This window comes from Pygoscelis adeliae, unplaced genomic scaffold, assembly GCF_000699105.1.
Source record: "Pygoscelis adeliae isolate BGI_AS28 unplaced genomic scaffold, ASM69910v1 Scaffold632, whole genome shotgun sequence".
Classification (NCBI taxonomy): domain Eukaryota; kingdom Metazoa; phylum Chordata; class Aves; order Sphenisciformes; family Spheniscidae; genus Pygoscelis; species Pygoscelis adeliae.
In genome coordinates, this window is record NW_008824227.1 from 364,945 (window position 1) to 379,643 (window position 14,699).

General features: G+C 38.1%; 1 protein-coding gene across 1 annotated transcript in view; it reads left to right on the forward strand.

The window, feature by feature from the left end:
- CEP55 (centrosomal protein 55kDa) overlaps positions 1-11,171 on the forward strand; it is a 15,870-nt gene extending 4,699 nt beyond the window's left edge. The window contains exons 3-8 of the mRNA XM_009334806.1: positions 1,880-1,945; positions 3,014-3,155; positions 5,184-5,500; positions 7,421-7,492; positions 8,350-8,475; positions 10,965-11,171. Of these exons, the coding sequence (XP_009333081.1) occupies positions 1,880-1,945; positions 3,014-3,155; positions 5,184-5,500; positions 7,421-7,492; positions 8,350-8,475; positions 10,965-11,171 (930 nt within the window). The remainder of the gene's footprint in view (positions 1-1,879; positions 1,946-3,013; positions 3,156-5,183; positions 5,501-7,420; positions 7,493-8,349; positions 8,476-10,964) is intronic.
- Positions 11,172-14,699: the final 3,528 nt, after the last annotated feature.

The window sequence follows — 14,699 nt, forward strand, 5'->3', positions numbered from 1 at the left end:
TCTAGGAAAAGATCCCCCCGCACATGTGCAGGGGGGATGAGACGATGAGACCTTTAGGGCTCTTCCAGCCCAAACTATTCTATGAGAATATCTCTCTCTTGCCTGCTCTTACGAATCCTCATTTGCTCTTCGGTTGTTAAAACTAGTTGCCTGTACTTCACATGGCATCACACATGCTAAATACTTCAATGTGACAGAAGATAGGACAGGAATAATGAGTTGCTTCTCTCATTTAAAATGGTTAATAGGTATGGTGCCAGTTACTTGCCATCTTTTACAAATGCATTTAGTTTTCTACAGTTGTTTTTCCACCTCTGCCTGTTCACATGTTCCATGGAAAATGCAGTAGTATCTCAATAACTGGCACAGGAAGTTGGTGCCCAAGAGGTGCCTCTAAGTCTTTTCCAGCTTTTGACCTGCAGATGGTGCCGGTTCCCCATGCTCTACAGGGAAGTTGAGTAATTTCTAGAAATCCAGCTTTAGCCGAATACATAGCCAAATATCTTAATCTACTAATTTTCAATGATAATACATATATGTATCACTTCTAATAATGCAGTATCTTGGGAAATACCACTTTAAATGCAATGTGTTTATTTTCAATTTCAAGAGACTCTGAACTTTGTTAGAGAATTTAAAATGTATGTTAACTTAACAGATTTCCATGATATTTTTGTCAATGAACTACCAAAATATCTTTTAGTTTAAAATCAGAATTTTCTTTTAAATTTCTTACTGATTTATCCATAGAGGACAACAAAATTTGACTGTTTTGACTGGATATCTTGGAAAACTTGAAAAGTCTAGCAATGCTGCTTGAAACTGCTAGGTGGCATATGAGCAGCAGGTGTTCTCTGAAATGGAAACAACAGTTGTATGACACAATTTTGAGAAAGTTTTCACTGAGACAGAGTTCTAATGTTCATAGAAATAGGAGTCTGAGCAATTGTAGTGTCCCTAAATCCTATTTTTATTAGGAAGTGGTAAAGTTTAATAATTGCGTTCAAAGATCCTCTGTATTTTTTCAACTATAAAGCTTGTTCTAAATCATGTTCCAAAAAACATGGGAAAACTTTGGGAAAATGTAGCTTGGATTTGGGTAATCTACATTTTTATTTCCTTAAATTTCCCTCTGATTTATATCTACACAATTTCAAAATGCTTTCTATCATGCAGTGAATAAACATATCAGATTATGAAAGAAGTCTAACTGTTTAACTACTGTTTAGTTTTAGATGGGTCTAAAGAACTCTCCAACCCGTACTGTAAGCGATCTACTGTGGATCAGGTCTCAGAAAACCAGTCATTATGTCCTTACAGTCGCAGACAGGCTTGCATGGTTTCCCAGATGTTTATAATCCTCCTGTGATCCCAATGAAGTTGTCAAGGTCTCTAGCTTTCCCCAACAACTCCTATAGGTCTGGCTTATTGTCAAATGTACAAGGATACGAAAACAGAACAAGCACCTTTTTAATGTATTTAATACCCAAAATAGCTTCATTTTTCAGCAGGTCTCCTGCACCCTTCAGGTCTTCTGAGATAGCAGTTCAAAGAGGACACATGATATTCTTCTTAGGAAATGTTTTAATGTAACTATATGAGTTGCAGAGTTATAGAATAAATTCAATGTAAATCTTTGTCCTGTATCTTCCAGGAGAATTTATTTCAAATTTATGAAATGGTTTTCTACATAACTTGGATCCCTTTTTAAAAAAAAAAAAAGACTATAAAGATCTTTAAACACAAAAGGCATGTGTACGCATCTGTTTTCCATTTTTAAAATATGCTGTTTATGTGAAATTAATAGTTATACAGGACTAGCTTTACTGTTTCAGCCATCTATTTTAAAGAACGCTAACAGGTTGTTCTTTGTCTGCAGGAAGCTGTAACAAACAGCACTGGATCACTGACTAATCTTTATGAAGTTGAAAAACAACTGAAAGATGTAAGTTTCATGTACAATGTTGCAAGATACAACTGTATCAAGATGCATAAGAATGTAAATTGCCACTATATGTGTTTTTGGGTAGTATGGGACTTCAGCGGTATGTTTCCCTCTAAAATATAATATCTAAAATTATTTTGTGACAAGACAATTTAAATAAAGACTTGCAAAAAAAAAAGACAATATTTCCATCATCTTTGAAAAACCGTGCTTGGAACATCAGAATAAAGTGGTTGCTGACAAAACAGGAGCCCCAAGTAACCTGGTCTGATCTTTGAGCTGACACTGCCTGGGATAGCATGAGGTTGGATTATAGAATCATTTAGGCTGGAAAAGACCTTTAAGATCATCAAGTCCAACCATTAACCTAGCACTGCCAAGTCCACCACTAAACCATGTCCCCAAGTGCCACATCTACACGTCTTTTAAATACCTCCAGGGATGGTGACTCCACCACTTCCCTGGGCAGCCAGTTCCAATGCTTGACAACCCTTTTGGTGAAGAAACTTTTCCTTATGTCCAATCTAAACCTCCCCTGGCGCAACTTGAGGCCGTTTCCTCTTGTCCTCTCGCTTGTTACTTAGAAACCTCCTGAGGTCCCTTCCAACCTGAATAATTCTATGATCTAATTGGACAAAAAAATCCATGCCCTTGTTCTTACAAACTTTAAGTTGCAATGATACAGTTCTAGTTTATTCTGTTCTTAAGATCTGTTATTTTATATTTTAATTTCTATTTCAGATTGAACGGTTAATTCTTCATAATCTGGGCATGGCTCATGAAAGCCTTTGCTTTTAAGTCATTTTCCCATTCCAAGAAATAAGCCAATCAGTGTTTAATATTGCTTGCAATTTTAACTTATGTTCAACAACTTGACTTATCTTTCCAAATGAAGATGGCTTTTATTTATTGTACAGAGATGATTACTACAATCTGCAGCAGAATTAATTAGCTTATTTTTAAATTGTATAATATATAACTTTTAACATTTTTAAGATGACTAATACTTTTAAAATCTGATAAACTACCAGAGGCTTTTTTGTTGTTGTTCTGTTCCTTTTCATGAAGGCTCTTGAGAAAAACCAACAGTGGCTACTGTATGACCAGCAACGTGAAGCATATGTCAGGGGACTGCTTGGAAGGATCTTTGAACTTGAACAGAAGTCAGAAATAGTTAGCCAACAAGAATCTAAAGAATTCAATTCAGAAGGTATCAACTTTATTTTTTTCCCCATAAGTGACCCAAACCATAATTATCTATAGAAATCATAACACAACTAAACAAAATCAAAACTTTCTTCTTAACACTTTGGTTTCTTAATGGTCAAACTTGGTTAGGTAAAATTTCTTTGCTTCCTGTTATCTAGCTACATTACTTGATCGACAGTATTTCATGTTCTTATCTACTTCAAAGATGTTTTTTAACAGCCTTGACACTCTGTTAGCAACCTCTGTTTGCGGAAAGTGTTGAGGCAAATATATGTGTGTGTCCCATCCTTCAAAGTACACTTTCAACCTTCATAATGGAAGCATTAAGGATTTATTAGCTAGGTGTGGATCAGGTTTTTAAATTTTTTTTTTTCAAAATAAATATTATAAAAATGACTCAAGACTGCCACATTCTTTACTCACCTGAACAGTTCTTGCAGGGCATGAAAACCTGTGGTAGGTTTTGGCATCTATCCAAAACAGTGTTTCGCAATATAGATCTGGCCACCTCTAGCTCACTTACATGCTACGTAGTTCCTCAATAATGAGCACCCTCTCAGCACCATGCATTCAGATTTACTTGAGTTGTGCTTGACCAGCATGTGGAATAAAATTAAAATCACGTTCGACACAAGAACCAGAAGGAGTTGGCTTGCTTTTCTTATTATCAAATTATTAATTTCATATATGCTGCAACTGACCTGCAAGGTAAATTCACTAAATAGAACTAGCATCATGTGGAGTAACAAGTATGCCCACAGATACCACTTAGTAATTCATGTGCAGTGGCTTGGTTTCTGTATTATTGCTTGAATCTTTATGGTAAAATATCATAATCTTGTTTTGGTGCTGTTTAGGAATCTATGAACAGTATTTTAGAAGGAGGCAGACTGACGTAGCTCACCAGGAAATGTAACTCAGAGTTACTGCAGTCAAAGCTTTGTTGTCAGAGTAGCCAGGAAACTAGGAATAAGGGTGTAAGAAAGTTCCCCTCTTCAAGCAGCTAGAGAGTACCAGAGATGCAAGTTTCTAAGAACCTAGCTATAGAAGTTGAAAGTAGATATGATAACTTTTTCCAAGGAAAAACTTGGTATCTCTCTGAAGATCTCACCACCCTATAAAGGAGTATTGCTAATGAGAAGGTAAGGCTTAGCTCATAGTCGAGGGGAGGGAGAACAGTCAAGCAAGAAACTTTCCCTAGTAAATTACACTTTGAAGATTGAGGGGAAGCCTTCAACAGAAAAATATCAAAGTCAAGAAATTTACAGTGCCAAAAATCAGCAAAGCCTGTGAAATTTTGCGTTCCTTGTTCTGCTTTTAGGTATATTTTGTATTACTACTGAATTTCTACAGACTGCCTCTTTTTTTTTTTTCCTAGTTACTAAACTTTTCTTGGGTCGACAAGCAGAAATTTTTCAAACTTTTGTTTAAGTAGCAGTCACTAGCCAAGAAGCAGGCATTTTTAATCAAAAAAACTGTCTTAGTCCCTTTTATTTGCAATTTAGAAGTAAATGATGGCATACAATTTGAAGAAGATAGTCTGGCTTTGGTCAACAATGGTGAAGTAGAGCCCCACAGATCCCCAGGGTATCTCTGGGGAGGGAGTACTGCCAGAACCTTGGCTAAGGAGCCTAAATCTGGAAGTGAGAATCTAGTGTCTTTGGGCCTTGACTCCCATGCATCAGTATAATGCGTGAGGCCATATAAGAACTATGTGTGGGTCATGGAACTTGTGTAGTCAGAGCAAAGGATATAGTATTGCTATAAGGATTAGTGAAGGAAGTGGCTGTAGCACACAATGCTAATGCAAGCCAAGTTGCAGTTTTCCAGTAACTATATTGGGAAGGAGACTTCACTGCATTAGAAGTATCGAAAGCTGTTTTAACTCAAGTTTGGTGCCAGTCTGAGCTGTGTAATAGCCTAGAATGTCAATTTCTATCAATATGCCTTAAAATGCTGTCAAGGATTTGGTGTTCTGATTTTTAAGGGATTCCCCCCTTACTATCTCAATTATTTCTGACTCATTAAGGTCATCTACAAGAGGAAAAGCAAAAATATTATGACCAGCTGTTACTAACTGCTAAGAGTGATCTTGAGACTGAAAGACGCACTATAACCCAGCTGAGAGCTGAACTTAATGAATTCAAAAAGAAGTATGAAGAAACACAACGAGAAATAACGAGTTTAAATGCCTCATTGCAGTCACAACAGGTTGCTGAAATGCAGACTCTAGAAAATGAAAATAAAATGAAAGGAGAGAAAGTGCAGAGACTAAAACAAGAAAATGAAACTATTAAAGGACAGCTCAGAGAAGAAAAGAAAAAGTCTGAAGATCTCTTATGTCAGGTAAGTGGATGCATTTGGAGGTTTAAGATTATTAGCAAAGAATCAAGAGAGCTGAAAAGACGTATTTAATCAGCATGGACCATCACTCACTCTGGTAACTGGTCTTTACATGTATCTAGACTCATGTCCTTGTGGTTAAAACTGAATTCTTTCTTTAATATATTGGTTTGAATCAAAATCCAAACTGTTGTGAAATTTCCTTGTTTAAACAAAGAACTTATTTGTTCACTTATTTCCTTGGTCTTGTGGGACACAAGAGGAAGAAGTGAGAGAATACTTAATTGATTCTAATCCAGTTAATCCTCAAGGTTAATAGTAAATGAGAACAGGAAAGGTAAAAATTCAAGTCCATACAGGCTATTTTATCATGTGGTCCTAACTATGGAATATCACTGATACTTGATGTCACCTGGCTTGCTACAAATACCTATGTGGGCTTGTAGTTTCATACTTACTGGACAAGCAGCTGTGTCCCTGGACAGTGCCCCCAGCCAACCATTGTGGCCATGCAGCTGGGGTTGGTTTGTTTTTCCATTCAGATGGGTTCCTGCATTTGGTCATCTATACGATGCCATGGGTAAGAACTATGCAGGCACACCTGAGTACTAAAAGCAATGGCCAGATAAGCAAGGGAAGGGATGGACCTTAAGTTGTCACTGTCTTGAAGATGGCTATGGCAGAAACCACTGAGAAGAGTTCTGTAATTCCCTAAAAGCCTAAGAAGTGCCTGTCAGGCAGGCTGTTCAATATGTGTGGTTTACGCTGTTGCCAGATCTGTTCTGTTGCTTTTGCATCAGATTCTAATTGTTCACAGGGCTTGCCTGTCTCCTAAAGAGTACTGTGATGACTTCAGTGAAATAATTCTGTTCATAAGTGAAGTTCTTAATTCTTCCTTCCTTCCTTTTTTGAGCCCAATGACTTTAAACCACTCTGGCTGATCAGAGGCAGGGGAGGACGTGCATGTGCTATAAGTTTGTATTTAAAAATATTCAGTGCTTACCTCCTTTTGTTTGGAATACTCACGAGGACTTTGCCACATCCCCTACATGGAGAGTAACAGTGGTGTCTTGGAATATTCCTATCAGCATGGTGATGCTAACAAAAAAAAAAACCTGTTTCTTCTTCTGGACATGAAATCATGACCACGTATCTGCTGAAGAGAAACTGGAAAGTCGTCCTTGAAGGAACGTCCTCAGGGCATCCAATTAAGATAGACTTGCTACTTGGAGAAGTTTATGGTCAATAACAAAGCAATGTAGAACTGAAATTTGAAATATGAGAATAAAACTTACTAGGCACCAAAGTAGGCTAAAACCAGAACAACCGTTTAGCTCTCTAAACACAGGCTGATGTGTTTAGAGACTGTTCTCACCAGTTAATAATGACTAAAAGGTGTTGGCCTTTTTTTTTTTTGCAGCTGAACAACAGCATTCACTGTAAAAGTTGATACATGCTGATAGCGGAGGATATTTTTCCTTTTTTTACATTTACTTAATCCATACGTTTTTACGTTTACTTATAGTATAGTACTTTCTGAGTCTTAAACTTGTTCTATTTAAAAAGTTGCATTGCTTGTTTTTTTTAACATCATGGCATGTTAGTACAGACATAGGTTTTGTGTGTATATTTTTGTCTGCATCCTAGCAATCACCTAGAAAAGTTCAGTTTGATTTTTTTTTTAACCTATAACATCATCCTGCATTCCCCCTGCTCAGTGCAATGATAATGTTTCCCTAGGGTTTTCCCCAGAGAAGTAGAGATATTTGAATTGGGTTTGGCTGTTGCATAACAAGCATACATTTTTCTGTTGGCGTTGGAATATATAGGTTACTTCTATCTCTTTTTAGATTCATTATTTGTTGAGTTTATTAACTGTTGTATATGGAAGTTCTTTATTACAAGTGTTTTTCTGCCTTGTAGGTGCAACTTCTTCGTAAATCACTGCTCAAACAGCAGGAGGAACACACTAGGATAGCTTTGTTGGAACAACAGGTACCAAATTATAAGCTAAGATGCTGATACTTAGTCTGTATTATGCACGAAGGCTTTCTAGACTTAACTTTTCAAATTTAAGAATGAGTAATACATTAAATAAAGTAATATTAGACATGAATATTCAACTGTGAACAATCTCTTGATGCTTCTAAAAATTTTGACGCATTTGTCAAGAGGAAAATTTGTAACCTTTTACAGATAAGAGGGTGTGATCAAACCTGATGCTATTTTCCCCACAATCACTTGTTCAACTGTACAGCCTCAGATTAGGTATGGGAAACATCCTAAAACCAATCAGCTCATTGAAGTTTTGTAATATATTCTTGATAGTTATACAAATAATTGCATTGCCATGTTTTCCATCTGCTTTATTTTTCCCAAGTACGTTCTTACAGATCTAACTGATGTTATTGGAAAAAAAGTTATGTTTATGTGCTAAGCTTGGGTGTACAGTGTTACTCATAGTTTCTGTCCAAATTGTCTTGCTACAAGAAAGATCCTGGAGTAGAAACTGGCATTTTTAGTGAGAGTTTGCACTAATGCTTTTCTATAAAATGTTCAGTTTAAGATTGCAAGACAGTTTGAAATACCCTCCAATCAAAATAACTTCAAACTCCACCTCTACTAAGGGAGGTGGTTTTCATAATTGGGCACGTATGAATTTCACTGTAATGAAAGCAACAAGTGATTTTTTTTTTTAATTTTAAATCCCATTTTAGGATATGATAGCAGAGTAAAACTTACTTTAAATATATAAAGGGGAAACATTTCTCTCTCTCTCCCCCTTGGCCCCACGCTCAATTGTTAATAATTCTGACTTTGATTCTTTAATTTTCACTTTGGGGGATTGCCAGATCCAGATATGCACCACAGACTTTGAGAATGAAAAGCTTGATCGCCAGAAGTTGCAGTATCAGTTAAACAAAGTCCTTAAGGAACTGCGCAAGGCCAGGGAGCAAATAACCCGTCTGGAACCTCTGGTATGTGCTGAATAACTTGCAGGTGAATTTAGTCAGGGATTTTGCATAAATGTACATCTTTTCATTTCAGGATCTTGTTTCAAGCATAGTGAGTCTTCTGTTAATGTCATCAGATAGTCACTGTAGGCCCTTACATCCTTTAGGTATGTGGCCCCAACGTGCAGAACCCTACATCAACTAGCTAGGCATCATTTTTCTCTACAGCATGCACGGAGAACTAGTGCTGCAGAAGGAGATCTAGAATAGTCAGGTGCCTGAGCAGGGAACATAACTGTATTTTGTATCACCATGTGTATCTAGTTTTGTCTGTTGCACAATGACAAAGCTGCAGTATGCTTCTACTCAGACTTGCTGCTAGTGAACAAGTCACAATCCTTAAAATAGAAGTTGAATTCCTCCCTCACTTCCATCTGATACAGGATGGGTGGGTCATTAAAACCTGGGTTTTTCATTTCCAAAAAGACAAGCTCCCTACTACAATGAAAAAGGACATCTGTTTTATTGTGAGGGCCATGGTTTGTTTGCTGCTTATTATATAAATCCAAAGAAAGCCATCTACATTTGAGCCCTAGACTTAGAATCATTAAGGTTGGAAAAGACCTCTAAGATCGAGTCCAACCGTCAGCCTGCTAAACCATGTCCCTAAGCGCCTCATCTACATGTCTTTTAAATACTTCCAGGGATGGTGACTCAACCACTTCTCTGGGCAGCCTGTTCCAATATTTAACCACTCTCTCAGTAAAGACATTTTCCCTCATGTCCAATCTAAACCTCCCCTGGTGCAACTTGAGGCCGTTTCCTCTCATCCTATCGCTTGTTACTTGGGAGAAGAGACCGACACCCACCTCGCTGCAACCTCCTTTCAGGTAGTTGTAGAGCGTCATGAGGTCTCCCCTCAGCCTCCTTTTCTCCAGGCTAAACAACCCCAGCTCCCTCAGCCGCTCCTCCTAAGACTTGTTCTCCAGACCCTTCACCAGCTTCATTGCCCTTCTCTGGACACGCTCCAGCACCTTGATGTCCTTGTAGTGAGGGGCCCAAAACTGAACACAGTATTCAAGGTGCGGCCGCACCAGTGCCGAGTACAGGGGCACGATCACTTCCCTACTCCTGCTGGCCACACGATTTCTGATACAGGCCAGGATGCCGTTGGCCTTCTTGGCCGCCTGGGCACACTGCCGGCTCATGTTCAGCCGGCTGTCGACCAGCCCCCCCAGGCCCTTTTCCGCCAGGCAGCTTTCCAGCCACTCTTCCCCAAGCCTGTAGCGCTGCATGGGGTTGTTGTGGCCAAAGTGCAGGACCCGGCACTTGGCCTTGTTGAATCTCATACAGTTGGCCTCGGCCCATCGATCCAGCCTGCCCAGGTCCCTCTGCAGAGCCTTCCTACCCTCCAGCAGATCAACACTCCCGCCCAACTTGGTGTCGTCTGCAAACTTACTGAGGGTGCACTCGATCCCCTGCACTAAGGGTATTGAGGGGGACTTAATGGAGAAATTTGTAGGGAAGGATTAAGTATTAAGCAAGCCGTTGATCTGTTTTGCTCTGTCGTATCCAGGATTGCCTTGGTCTTGAGCAGAAATGCATTTTGACTGTTGGTGCTTCTGGATAGGATTGTCAAAACTGCATTTCTGGACTTACTTAAATGAGGTTCAAAATGAAAATCAGATACCCGAGCCCTTCATTAGATCAGGTCTGGGGCCGCTGTGCTTTATACAGAGAAGATAAATGCAAAGCTCCTAACATGTTGCAGATGAGAAGAATTCTCTGTGACTGCCAGACTGCTCTCCCTCTTTGTTGTATGCAGCTTGAAGTATTTTCTCAAATGAGGAAGGGAATAGAATTAATTCTGACATACTTAAGTTCTTCATTCATGTGTTGCCCCTGGGGGAGAGCCTTGCTTGCTAGGATTGCAGTTGCTGCTCCGGCCACTGGAAAACCTTCTGTCTGCTGGGAGTAGAGCAGAAGTTCGGGCAGAGCAGGGAAGTTACAGCTTTGAGTTTCTCTGTGCTAAGAAGCTGGAGGAGCAGCTGTCAAATAGACAACCGGGTGCCTTTTACGGTTAGGGACAGCCTTCACGCACAGAAACGCATGGGATCACGAGGAGAAGAGAAGATTATGGCAGAGTTTTTGGGAAGGTAACTAGGCAGCATCCTATGCAGGGGGAATTGAGGCATCGTTTTATTAAGGAAAGATAGTATGTGAGTGGCTAGGAGGATGGTTGGGGAAGGATTCCCAGTCAGATGTTGTGGGAAACCTGTCTTAAATAGTCTGCAGAAAAGCAATCTAGTTCAAATGGGGTGGTAGAATTGTATGACAGGCCCTCTGTTATTAACACAAGTAGCATAACTGCATTTAGCCATCTTTAAAATTGTACCCTTAGTGCTGTAACACACATAAGGCTTCTGTGCCCTCAAACCTTAGTATTTTTTTTCCACAGTATTTGATCAGTGCATTCATGCCCCAATCTTACACTAAAGCTTCTCCTTTTCCAGAAGCTCCAGGAATCTGGACGTGTGGAGCCACAAGAAGATTTGCAAGCTGCATTTGAAGAGAAGCTGACCACGTACGACAGAAGTCCTTCCCTGAAACATTCCAGCCTTCTCGATGAAAGCTTTCTCGAGTGTCCCAGATGTAAAGTACAGTATCCAACAAGCCAGCATAGAGAATTACTAGCACATATTGACTTTTGTACAGCTTGAGCTCCAAATGGACTTACTGTATTTGCTTTATACACACTGCCAATATGCTCTTCTACAAAGGCAAAAGATATTTTTAAAACTTTTTTCTTAAGCTTGTATAAAGGACTACTAGTTTTATAATTTAGTTCCACAAAAACATAGTAACTTATTTGCCCTCAAATATTTTACCTGACATTTTGCAAAAAAACAGCTACTGCATTTTTGGTTGCAAATGGAAATATTTTTAGAATTAGGAATATCTTAAAATAGTAAACTACTGACTTATTTTTTTGCACTATTACAAATGAGAACAGTAAAAGCACACCTATTGTGCCAGACTTTATTTTAATGTTTGGCATATCCAGTTCTCGGTTGGTGAATCCTGATGATTGTGCTTGTATCTTAACTGACAGTAATAGCTGCAAAAGATTTTTGGCCCTAGTAGGTGCACTATATATATTTATATATACATGGGGGGTGTGTGTATATATAGTGTGTATAGTGTATATATACATGTATTATGTATGTATCACATACATGTGTAATGTATCACCATCTTGATATATTAAAACTCAGGAGGGTCATGTTAAGATGTCTTTGCTGCTTAAGATTCATGTTGAAAACATCCATCATACGTAGCTTGTTTTCCTGAACCACAGTCAGGGGTGACTTAGAGCTCATACAGAAATGCTGACCAAGGTTTAATCTCTTCTCAAAACAATGTTATTGAGAAAACAAACTTCCTAGCATATACAAACTTCGTTGGTACTGAAAAAAGTTTACATTTCAGACAATGTCAGAGACCATTTTTGAAGTTTGGATATAGAATTATGCTGAAGTAAACTGGTTTGCACTTCTGTATTTTAGAGGTTAAAGTTGGGCAATGTCAGTTATCCAATCTGTTACATTTGACAAATGTCCCAGTTTAAAAGTGCGGTTTTTAATAAATTGCTCTAGTGGATTTGAAGTGTCGCTGTATTTTGGTATTAATACAGAAAACAAGTTAGCAATAATTTCTTGCAACAAATTAGAAACTATCAAAGAACTCCCTTACAGATTTGCAATCACAGCGTTATTTTCCACTAGCACCTACTGTAAACCTGGATCTGTTGCTAGCATTTTGCTCCTTGCACCTGTAGTTAAGTCCAACAAGCAGTTCCTTCCACAAAAATTGTTAAAGTGAGGAAATTTTACAAAGATACACTAGTTAAGATAAATTTGCTGCTTTTACAAGTTTATGGTTTGCTGAGGACAGTGGTCTATCTTTCCCTGGTATACTGATTGAGTGCTAGCTAGTATCAGCTTTTTCCATGGCGCTTTGCTGCAAAACTGCATGCACTTACCCCACAATGTTCACCCTAATCTCTGATGGTTAAACATTATTCTTAAATATGAGTGTGTTTTCCAAGTTGTTTTCAATAACTATTCTAATATTAAGTGATGTTATTGACCAAATCCAGTGTTTGCGAGACAGAAAGAAAATGTTAAAAGCTATTATCTTTATACCTGAAATATCTTTGCCAAATCTATTGTATTAGCCACTATCTGTTCACTTCTCAATTTCACTGACCATGTCTTAGGCTAATCTTTGTGTTTGATGATTTGCTCAATTGTAGCAGCAGGTTTTCTGACCAAAGATAGGATGAACTACTGAGTAAAACAGACATTATGCTTCAGAATCTCAAGGTTTTGCTATGAGGGAAATTGTCTTAATTTCACATCTGTCTTTTAAATTCAGGATAACAACTATGCTTTTCATTGCAGCCTAATTTTAATCTCTAATTAAACTACTTCTGGAAGTTTAAGTTAGTTGTCTTTTAACACCATATTAATCAGCTAGTATTCTCTTCCCACTTGCATACTCAGCACAGTTTCTGCAAAAGGAAATTCTGATCTTTTATGTATTATAGATGAAATAAATTCGCCTGCTATAGGTCAGCAGTCTTCAGCAGTTCTGAGCCTTTCTTTAATTAGCATAAAACGCTTTCTCATCAGAAGCTGGTACTGTAGAGGGAGACTCATAAAGTTGATAATGTGATAACCTTTAAGAAGTTTTGTTCATTCCAGTACCTCTTCTGAACTTTAACAATGTATTTAGTCCTGCTTGCTAAATATTAGACCTAGGCACAAAAACCCCCTTACTAATAAATTTATACACATCAGTGTGGTATATGTTAAAAAATACCAAAATGACATTCTAGTGCATCAAAAGACCTATTTTGAAGGCAGAACCACAAATATTATTCTCATCACTTACATGTGACTAAAACCAACCATAAAACTCCAACTCCATAAAGCATGCAGATCGTATCACTGCTTTTTTTCCATTCATCAGAAGGTAAGAAAGAGTCTAAGACTGAGAATTATTTTTTTTTATCCTGGAAGTAAATAAACAAGAAAAAGGCCTGCTGCTCCTCTTGCGATACACATAGGAAAGAGAGGTTTGTGCCTAATAAGCTCATCTTAATGCTAAGATTTAACTGTAAGTTTCGTTCTTTGTAAGGCAGGAAGTAATTAAAAAAAAAAAAAGCTGTTCTTTGTAGCACTTTTTATTTACAATTTCAGTGGTCTTTTTCTGAGTTATTTCAAGTAATTCAATTTCTACCTAGCAGAAATTCTGTGAAGTCTGCATCATTTGAAGATGTTGGTCTAGGGAAGCTTCTGGATTAATACAAGGGTTCACCAATACTAGCATATTTATAAATCCTGGCTTTCACATGCAGTGTTCTTTGTAAACAGCAAGTGCATTAAGTGGTTTTGATGCAATGTGGTGTGACAGCTAAACTGTGCGTAACAACTGACTCTTTTTCCACAAGGAGAGCTTCTTGTGAAATAGTAACAATTAAAAGATGGCTCTGTTATTTTTCTTATATCAAATGGATGAACTTCTAATCGTTTACTTGCTTGTGCAGCTTTCTCTCTTACTCGTGGTTTTGATAACTACCTTCCACACAGTTATTTGCCATGGGCCAATAACTGTACTACAGATGTTTAGGCAAACTGAACAATAAACCACTTATGTTTAACTATGCAGATAAAAAGTGGCAGGGAGGCGTAGTGCCGGTTATGCTGTAAAAGAATCACGCTGAACAGCACAAATATTTAGAGACAATGGGACGTCACTGTTCACCTGGCAAAGAACACTAACGTAAATGGTACAGCATCTTCAAGAAAACTAGGGGGAATATTGCTCTCATTTTACCTCCATAACAAAGCAGAGATAGGTGGGAGTTTACAAGCGATGAAAATGTAGCAGTAGAGGAGCTCTAGGCATTTCCATTTTAATCTGGCAATCAACCTATTAGTTTCCATATCTTGTAATTGGATTGAACTGTTACAGTAACAGTTGTGGCTATAGTTTTACCTTAAAAATGATAAGCAATTATCTCTATCGTACACGAACGATACAGTATATGTAGTCATACAAGCTACACTACATACAGTGGGATTATGCAACTCAGAATACTACTTGCAGCATTTCTGAATCTTTTCCTTTCTCTAATTTGGAAAAGTGACACAACTAGGTAGCCAAGTAGTACTCCCGGCAGT